We start from the raw sequence: 10,839 nt of genomic DNA on the forward strand, positions 1-10,839 counted from the left end.
CTGCAGTACTCAAGGGCAGTGCTAAATGGGATCCTGCTGTCCGACTCACAGGCGTTGTCCCAGTCCACAGTCCTCTTCAACTGCAGGGACTCAGCTGCGGGTTTCTGTATTGCTGTGCATGATGCAACAGAATCCATTCTATAACTGAATAGAATATCAGCTCTGCTCTGCTGTATAAACTGTATTCACAGTGTTTTTTAGCAATTTTTCAAGACATTTTATAGACATTGGTCTATCAGCAGGTCAACCAGCAAAACGTTAATATTGCATAACACACACAGTACATTTGAGAAACAATGAACACACTGAAATGAATGGCAAGTATATATTAACCCTACGTTGCATATTAATCCTATGTTGAGCCCAAAACGAGTTCACAAGTTCAGACTTAAGAAAAGCCCAATTGAAATTATTGGCAGGTGCTTTTCACTGAGAAAGATAACCATCTTGGCATTGTCTTTGATCTCATCATTGCACGATGTCTGGTGAGGCTGGGACTGTCACATGCTCAATAATATACTGTAGAATTAAACTGAGCAATAAAGAAATGAATGGCAATGCCTTGGCAGTAGTATTTTCTACAGCGAATTTAGCTGAAAGTTAATTGAAAACAGGACTTTTGCGATATATGATATATATATATATATATATATATCTATATATTATATATATATATATATTATTATATATATATATATACATTTTCATGCTGTTTATTCTGAAATAGCTAATCTTGCATCATAATCCACTGAAAACATTCTCTGATCCAAATATATGTCATTTGAATAGATCTAAAAAAATTGGCCACAGTTGAACAAGTTGAAGGATTAGAAAGCAGTTTCTGAGTGTTTGGAATAGCAAATTCACCGTGGCCCAGATTGTAGAGTTGCAAACCGGCTCGGAATTCCATGCAAACAGAGCTCCGCACGGCTGACAGCAGACAGATGGGATTAATAAGCAGAGCTGCATGCGAGGGCCATGACAAGCCACCTGGGACCACAGCGCTCACAGCTGTGCTTTTTTAGATTTACTGCAGTCGGGACGGAAAAGCCTGCCCTTTTTGTATTTTTGCAAAATATGGCATCACTGGAGAGGAAGCCAGCCATTAAGGGCTGGTTTGGCACTGTCAGCAAAACCGCCTCCTCTTGAATGGGCTTAACCTGGACAGCCTGTAAAGCTGAAAGCAGATTTTAGCATTTAGCATTCAAAGGGCCATTCAATAGCCCATTTAAAATGCATTGATTATATTCTACATGGAGTCGAAAGATCTTTATAGAATTAAGAGCCAGCTCCATCTAGTGAGCCCATTTTGAAATCCGGTTTCCTTTTGTTTTTACGGGGAGAACACTGTTGTGCACTAGATGGCGCCGGCACTTGCTAACATAAAGAGACTTATTGGCCGATCTAGTCTGCATTATGTCTACAGCAGGCAACCTAAACTGAAGAGCAGCTCCTTAACTCATAGTCAAAGCTCCTTCTTACTCTAAATTCAAATATTGTGTTTGATTCACTTTTTGATATACTCTGTATTAAGGAATATATTGAAGTAGCCATAATTTTACATATGCAAATAAGAGAGCAAATAAATCTGCATCAACAGACTAATGTAAAAAATGAACTCAATTATATTTACATATGAAAATAAATGTGTTGCATACTGGTATTAAAAATAAGTGGATGTCGCCTTGATAGTAAAGTCCACTGGATCAATAACTTAAAATAAACTGCTGTGCAACCTGACTCATGGTAAAACATGCATACTGCATCACTACATATTTAAGTGCATTGGTTATTTTCGATTTCTTGTGCAAAATAAATGGATTTAGTATTACATTTTTACACAATCTAGAAATATTTACAAAAAGAAACCAAAAAATCTAGTAAAAGAATAATTAGATAATGAAATGTATTGCAGTGAAAGATAAGTTCTAATGGTTTATTATTATTACTGTTATTATTATTATTATTATTATTATTATTATTATTATTATTATTATTTATTATTATTATTAAAATGGTTTTGTGACCAGATTGTGAAATGATAGGTCTTTTTTTACTTTTTAATTATTTGTACCAGGAACTCACAGAGCATCTAACTCTCTATCATACCTGAGCCTTAAACTGTGATTCGATGACACCACTGAGACAGCCTTGCCTGCCTATCAATGTCATGTCAATATTGTAAAACTAAGTTGCCAGCTTCATTCTTGGGATAGAAGAGTGCAAAAAATGACCATTCACTTCGAAAAACACTTTTACATGAAAGGAGAATCAAAAGTATAGACTTTTGCATAAGACCCTTCGTTCTCCCTATTGTCCGTGAACAGTTGCCCCATCTATATCATTCAAATTATTTCACGATTACCCAATTTTGAAACTGACCCTCATGTTACATTGTATCACAGTGTGTCTCTCAGACACGGCCATAGCGGTAAAATGCTCAGTCCCCACTCAGGGGGCCCAGTACAGCCGTGTGAATGACTTAGCTCTTCCTATAAGATAGGATAGTGGGCCAACATGAAACTGTTATCCCACATTTCTGTCTATATCAGTGGATATCGTATTTACTGGCAGGTTTTGTTTAATGGAATTTAACTGAATTCATCACTTGTGCAAACCCATGCATGATTGAGATTTAGTTTAAAATCTAGATACATCAACGCAGACTACCTCCTTTCTCATACAACTATACAAGCCCCACCCTAATGGGAGTGTCTTTCGTCAAGCCCAACTCCCAAATGGCCAATTAATAAGCAGACTGAATCCCCTTTTTTCTTTTCTTTACAGGATCTGTCCCATGCTGGATTGGTGTGTCCACACTGTCATGTGATGCAACTTTCCTCTAATTAAATTCTGCATTAAGAATCAATGTAAACAACTGGAGATGGAGATCACAATACAGAATTTTGCACGCAGAATATTTTTGGTAACAGTGTCATTGATTTTGGCAGTTCTGATCGCTCCAAAATGACAACTGCAAGATGCTGAAAATATCTGCTGTCTCATTGTTTCCATGCCATGAACTGGTGGGAACGTTATCAAAAGAAAAAAAAACATTTAAAACACCCATACTTAATATTAAACTCCTGTATTTCTAACTACTAAGTTGTGCAGTCCAGATGTACTGCTTTGCCTTAGGCATGCGCTATGTCTTTATGGATGTCCAGGTTCTGTATGTCCAGTTACAGGCAGAAAGATCCCATGTGCCTGCTAAATGTGTACTACAATTCCCATGATCCTGTTTGAGATTGAGTTGGGGACTCCAACTCCCAGCATTTCTAGTTGCACTGACCAGGATTTCTTCAGAACAGCAAGGTTGCTAGGAGACCTTTTGACAGGAAGCATCAATGCTAAGACATTCTAGCAGAGTTATAATTGGAATAACACAACCAGTGCCCCCAACACCAACCACTGGGGGGGGGGGGGGTCCTTGGGTGAATATGATTGGAAGACTCCATAGACCCAGTGACTAACCCGTTACCAACTAACTAGACTCAACCTTCATGATTAGTTCTATTCAAGCAATATATTGCATGCACTGTATGGCATCAAAGATAGCTGAGGAGTTATCCTAAAGACCTAAAGAGCAACTAACCTGCAACAGATCCAGTGAGTGAGTTCTGTGATGGATGTTAATGACAAGGATGTGCCAGTGCAGAAAGGACTAATGCACTGTGCCTTAACAAAACCAACCAAATGGATTCACCCTGCCTCCTACCTCTACTGCAATGCAAAACAACTCATATATTTTGCTTATACAACCACTGAGCTTCCAATGGGTAGAGATGGTGGATAAAAAGGGATCTGGCTGCATGTTTTCAATGTTCAACACAGCATATTGTATTCCTTCGAATTTAAGATGCCCTCGAATTTAAGACGCAGTCCAAATTTCCCACCCTCAATTTAAGGAAAAAATAAAACATCAAATAAATATACAAAGATACAACCTCAATTACGCAATGGGGCAGTTTGCTGTCGTCTGCTATCACACAGAGCATTACAGTTATGTGCTGTTTTTCCTTTCCAGTCCTGAGTACTCACATCCATTTTCTCTCACTTTGCTGAACTGTGGTATTGCTTGACATGTCGAAAAATACAGTGGTCTGATCAGCACTTCCGATCTGTCCAAGCTGGTCCTGTTTGTTAGAAACGCTGAAATTGTAAAAGCTTCTCTTTGAAAACGGCTGCCTGTGTGTCATGGATGACTTAATGCAATCCTGTATGCTAGCTCTCATCCTGTGATTCCATCTCTAAAGATCTCAATAAATACTTCCCTCTGTATGTATCTAAGTGCAATTGATTGGGTTCGCATGGTTTCCCTCCCCTCTTCTTCTCCTTGCCTATCTTCCTATCCCTCCGCCCCTCTCCCTCACTACCCCCCTCTTATCTCTTCAACTCATCCTGGATCTCCTCTGTATAAGCATCTTTAGTTGGAGCTGGATGCAAAGTCAATGGCTGAGCGGTTGCTGCTGGACATGAGGTTGAGTTATGCAATGGTGATTCTTCCCTCCCAGACTCCCTGATTCCTCCTAACCTTCTCCAGTCCCCCTTCTCGTTACCTTCCTCCTGTACATCATGCTTCTCTCCCCTTCCTGTGTAGAGAGATTACTGCAATGCATTCCTCTGAAATAACGAGAATGAGACTGCTTCAGAGTTGGGATTAGATGCCTGGTTGATGGGAAGAGTATTCAGTACTGATATATAGCTCCCCTAATGCGGATCAGGGGAGGAGGTGATGATGGCTATGTTATGGGATGTGTCCTTCCCCACCCCCTCCCCCCAGCCCTCCTTACTTCCATTTCCACTCCACCCCAGCCCCCAGCTCTGCCTACATGACGCTGCACTTCCCCTTGATCTTGTCCGCCCTCTTCTGCTTGCTTGAGCGCTTGCCGTCGATGTTGAGGCTCATGTTCCTCTTCTTCTCCAGGTTGAGCAGCTCTTGGAAGAGCTCCTTGACGTTGTAGTTCATCTTGGCCGAGGTTTCCATGAAAGCGCACTTCCAGGCCTGGGCCTGGGCCTCTCCTTCCTTGGTCTCCACCTCTCGCTGGGTCTCGTCACACTTGTTGCCCACCAGCATGACGGGGATGCTCTCCACACTGCCCTTGATCTGCAGGACCTGCTGGTAGATGGGCTTGAGCTCTTCCAGGGACTGCCGGCTGGTGATGGAGTAGACCAGGATGAAGGCATGGCCCTTGGAGATGGAGAGCCGCTGCATGGCAGGGAACTGGTGGCTGCCGGTGGTGTCGGTGATCTGCAGGGTGCAGACGCTCTTGTCACAACTGATCACCTGCCGGTAGGTGTCCTCGATGGTGGGGATGTAGGTGTCCCGGAAGGTCCCCTTGACAAATCGTAGCACCAGGGAGCTCTTGCCCACTCCCCCCGCCCCAAACACCACCACACGGTAGTCATTGCTTTGCTCGGGCATCTTGCAGCTTCTTCTTCTTCTTCTTCTTCTTCTTCTTCTTCTTCTTCTTCTTCTTCTTCTTCTTCTTCTTCAGACCTGCAAGGACAGGAGAGATTAATCTGATTGCAAACCAGTTTGACACTCAGTTTGATGCACAATGCATGGGTAACGGTAAATAGACTGTATGAAATGTCGACTATAGCTAGTACATACATGAGAACATCTGAGCGATACACATTAGAACTTCAAAATACCCATATTGATATTTTTAGAGCTTGGAAAGCATCAACCAGCTATCCGGAGTTACCCAGGGACTACCTCCTGTTACTGTGATCTTAAACAATACATCTGTGGCTTAACATGGTGGGGTATAGATGGATTTAACCAACCCCGAGCTCTTTCACTCTCAGTTTCTTCTTTACATCAGTTTGCACAAAATTCACCTTGAAAAGCACTTCAAGAGCGACACGAAGGCTAATGTTCTATCAAAGGAGATCTCCTGGCCAGCTCGCTGTCATTTTTTGGAGTGCTCTTGGAATTTCGTTGCGCGTGCTGTTCAGTTTATGATTTACAGTTAAGCAAATGGTTTAGAAGCACAGCGATGGACAATAGGGGTCCTTCAGAACCACGACTTGCCAGAATGTCATGGTCTTCAGAATACTTTAAATCCAGACGGGAGTCATAAATCTCTCCGCCATCTCAATAAAATCAGGAGACCGAGCCAACAGTACACAACTTCAATTAAGGGGATGCTTTTATCGATATGATTTAGTATTGTTTTTTCTATAGATATGTTGTGCCTCACTTAGTCTATATCAACTTGGCTGAGGGACGACTGATTCCCCAAATGGATGAGAAAAATACAAGTGGTAAGATGGGGGATGTGGAGCGGAGCCATAATTTCAGACACAAACAAAACTAATTAGCCAACACACATCTAGCTAATTAGGTAAATGACCTATGGGAATTCGAAGTGATTGTCTTTTTTTACACAGCTCTACACTGGTCTCTTTGAAAGGATTGTAACCATTGGCGTTGTATATTATTTTGACATTGTAGAATTTAGAGTCGATGTAGGATTCTCATGGCTACATGAATATCTGCTTGGGCATTTTCTGTTTACTGCTGTAAGCATATTAATGCTGTTCTTTGTGTGATTTCTGAACCCTACACCGGTCAGCTTGGTATTGACAACTTTAGCATGCCTGTCCTTTAGAAAGCCTGTCCAGTTGAAAAAGGCTTTGTTTAGAACACAGTGCTGATATCTCTCCACATTCCACCAAGTCTGCAGCTGAACAAAGAAAAGAAGGAACAGAACTGGTCTCAGCATGCTTGTTTGATTGTTGCTGCCATCAGCAAAACAGTCAAACTCTATCAGTGAGTCATTCATCTACCGGACTCAGCATCATTCTTTCACACCTGCAGGTCCAGGAAACAAGAGTCCTACAGTGAATCACATACAAAGTCTATATCCAAAAAATCAGCTAGAGGATATTAACTGAACTCTTTCTTATGCCATGTACTTGTTCTTCAATGTTATTCTCAAATTAATTCATATTTAGTTTGAAATGCTTCTGCATTGTGGGTGCTCCCCTTTAGGTTATAGTCATAGGCATATGCATATTAAAACTTTCCTATATAAACATTTTCTTTTCTTTTTTTTAATTTGGAATTTCCAATTATTTTTCACATTTTCTCCCCAATTTGAAATTCCCAATTATTATTATTTCAACCTGGCCCACTGCTGCCCCCACCCTGCACTAACTTGGAGAGATGAAGATGGACACATGCTGTCCTCTGAAACATGTGCCATCAGCTGACTGCTTTTTACTCTGCAGGCCATGCAGCCACCTCAGATCTACAGTGTCAGAGGACCATGCAGCTCTAGGCAACTTACAGGCAGGCCTGCAGGTGCCTGACCATTCCACAGGGGGTGCCGGTGAGCAGTGAGCTGAGGACACCCTGACTGTCCACAGTCGGCAGTGGGATAGCCTGGACTCGAACCGGTGACCTCCAGGCTATAGGGCGCATCTTGCTCTCCACACGGAGTGCCTTTACCGGATGCACCACTCGAGAGCGCCTCTAAAAAAAAATATATTTTTTATGTATCCAAAACTACTTTTTTCAGCTGTTTTAAAAAAAAAAGAAAACATTTCAAACATGAAAGGGTTAAAATAACAAGTGAGAGACACAAAGTAATAAACCAAGTCGTTTTTCAGAGCGCCTCGATGAAAGGAGGGCCTAACTGGGCTCTTAGTTGCTGAAAGGATTTTTATTAAAAGGCAGTTAGAGACACGCTGCCCTGCACAGATGAATGATGATGCTTTCTTTTTCAATTGGCAGCCCTGGAGAGATTAGACAAAGTCAAACACAGACACCTTTATTGACAAACGGAGGCTGTGTCTGCAGCTGTGATGCCAGTAAGTCAGTCAGTAAATAGAATTGTTGTTTTAGGCATTTGTCTGTGCCTGCTCCTGTTGAAGTGAATATTTCATCACCTTTCAGCCATAACACATCTTTTCTACCACTACATCTCCAGAGCCTCCGTCCAGAACTAAGAAAGACCACCACTGTGTCCTGGAGTCAACTACATCATCGATGTGCTACAGGTGAGCCAGGAAAGGCAGTGGTGTTAGCAGAAACACACCGGGAGCTGGAAGTCTGAGATTGACAGCATTAGAAGAATCAGTCACTGAGAATAAGGGTCTATCTTGGCACGCTTATTACATTGGTGGTGCAGTTGACCCCAAGAAACACAAGGCAAGAAAAGTTGGCAATGGAAGGTTTTTGTAAAATCCCATGATGATAAAGTTCAAAGGCTGAATAGACATGGAGACTGAACTTCTCCCCCAGCCCAGGGCATGCCTGTAGGGGGACGGGTCACTCTGGAGAAGACGCTTCCTTTTTTCACCCTCACTTCCTAGCAGGAGTTCAGGTAATAATTCAACTCCAGAACAAGTAAACACCTTATAGACCAGCCACGTCAAATCAGTGCCGCCTTGAACGCCCGTGCCATACAGTCCATACACCCTACTGACAGTGTTTTGGCAGGCAGATTTTTACCAATATATTGTGTGTATGGCACATCACATCTGGTTGCAGATTCCAGGAATAACATGAGGAATCACATGCACTATTTAGCATACTAACAGGACTCGAAGAGTTCTGCTTCCCTGCTCACTATGCTAGTAGAACGCTCCATATTTTTTTTAGGATTTCTGGTTGCCTTGGAAACCGCACTGCAGGGAAAGTCTGACTGGTAGATGTGTGTTTGTGACAGAGAGACAGAGAGAGAGAGAGAGAGAGAGAGAGAGAGAGAGAGAGAGAGAGAGAGAGAGAGAGAGAGCAGCACGTTCAAATTCTAAGGCCCATTGAGATGGGTTCTGTTGCTGACAGATTGACAGCCTCCCTCTCTCCTTCACTCCCTGCTTCGGCGTTACCGTGACGACCTCTCCCCCTGTCCGTCACGTCTCTGTGCTCCCACTATCCACTCTGCTTTTCAGTTATCATACTCTATTAAAATCACTCCCCTGAGAAATATTTCAAATACAACACTATAGAACGACTGCATCCTGGTTCCGTTGCTGTAGGTCACATGGTCTGAATGCTGCTTGACCATTAGAGTAAACTGCAGCGCATTAAGTGAATAGGTACCAGGAAACAGTAAGCAACTTTTTTTTTCTAAAACTAAAGTACAAAAAAACAGTAAAGAGAAGAAAAGGAGGACATGTGATAATATTGCTAATGTTAATGTTTTTTAAAGAGACAAACACATTAATAGCAGGCGATCCTTAACCAAAATAACTAAAATGTTGGTCCAGATTTGACTGAAGTTGCTTAAAGGCAGCAAAACGATGCTTTTCCCAAATCATCAGCAACTTATAATGTATGAGGCTCGTTAGTTATTCTTGTAGTGCTTATGTAAAGTTCTTCCCTAAAGGAGTGTGTGTGGTTGATGTGTATGTCGCAGCCAGGGCATTATTTATTTAGCAGCAGTTTAGCAGCAATTATGCAGAAACTGACTGACGAATTTTATAACATGGTCTGACAATCAAAAGTAGACAGACGAGGAACGTGGGTAAAGGTGACAGTGCAAGTGTGTGTTGAAAGGCATGCACTGCAGTAGAGGAAGCCTGCTCCCTATCTTAGGTGCGGCAGCCACATGTACAACATGTTACTTCACTTCCAGCGATCACACACTCTTAAGACCAGATTTGATATTTCACATCTTACTTTTGAAGTCTAAGCAATCACTGATATGCAAACATTCATCATAGTCTGTTTAGAACAGACACAGCAATGAACTGCGCTACTAATCTGAAGAAACAAGAATTACAAACAAGTAGCTGAGAGGGTATACTGGTCTCAGGTGAGACTGTCAACAAGGCAGCTTTGCAAACCACCGCCAAATTCTCGCACAGAGCTTTGGTTGCCTCAGCTGCTATAGAAATATTCCACCCCTGAGTGCTCCGGGGAGCCCTGTGAGACAGCTTAGACCCTTTTGCAAAAACAGAATAAAAGCAGATTCAGAAAACAGCTCCTCTTTCCATCACATGTTTCGTTGTTTTGTTACGGGTTGATTGGACTCGTCTCTATCCCTGCAGGATAACCCACAGCTGGATGTTTTTTGTGTATTTTAGAGCACTGGGGATTCATCTGACATTGCATCACCACCTGTGCTATCCCGGGATTGCCCCTATAAATAAAGTGGTGATGCAATCCATGGGGATCTCCACCTACTGGAACATGCTTTAAAAACAGCAGTGGCTCATCAGGGTCTAGGCTAATCAGATCCACCCCTTATTGATGAGCAACTGGGGGTAAAACAGTAGTGGGGTTAATATCGAGATACTTATCACTCGATATTAATTGCAGCGCAGCCACAGTTTGTTCTTCTTGAAGGATATTTATACTCAGAATGCTGCAGTGTTCAGGGCAGCCTGCGCATGCAGACTGTGACATTTGGAATTTCACAGAGCGGAGCAGCTCAGCTGCCAAAAGCAAAGCTCCGCTTTCACTTACACACGCACACAAAGGGCTGTGCAACCCAGACACATATGTGACTTACCACCATATCCCAGACACACACACTAGAATGATTAGACAAAGGGCCATGCTTTAAGAGGGATGCTGAAAATAAAGAACCACTGTGTCTAGGATCTGTAGGGACTGGGATTATCTATGTGCGGATGGGGGAAGGTGACGGATGCAGAGGACTGCGACACAAAACACAATTGGACATATCAGTGAAAGTACTTCATAAGCGCTACTGGACTGAAGAAAGGAGCTTGAAGTTCTGCTGCACAGTGCACTGATCTCTACAGCTGATAATGACAAAATTGTACTGAATAAAAGTTTCAATTCAATCGAGAGGAAAGTCACACTGGATGTCTAGAATAAGGGCTTTTATATGCTTAATATGCTTGCTAGGACAA

General features: G+C 42.3%; 1 protein-coding gene across 1 annotated transcript in view; it reads right to left on the reverse strand.

Annotated features, from left to right (window-relative positions):
* Positions 1-3,955: 3,955 nt before the first annotated feature.
* The window catches only part of LOC121301566 (GTP-binding protein Di-Ras1-like), an 11,220-nt gene continuing 4,336 nt past the window's right edge, over positions 3,956-10,839 (reverse strand). The window contains exon 2 of the mRNA XM_041231064.1: positions 3,956-5,500. Coding sequence (XP_041086998.1) covers positions 4,829-5,425 — 597 coding nt within the window. The 5' untranslated portion in view covers positions 5,426-5,500 and the 3' untranslated portion in view covers positions 3,956-4,828. The remainder of the gene's footprint in view (positions 5,501-10,839) is intronic.

Source organism: Polyodon spathula, chromosome 27 (assembly GCF_017654505.1).
Source record: "Polyodon spathula isolate WHYD16114869_AA chromosome 27, ASM1765450v1, whole genome shotgun sequence".
Lineage (NCBI taxonomy): Eukaryota > Metazoa > Chordata > Actinopteri > Acipenseriformes > Polyodontidae > Polyodon > Polyodon spathula.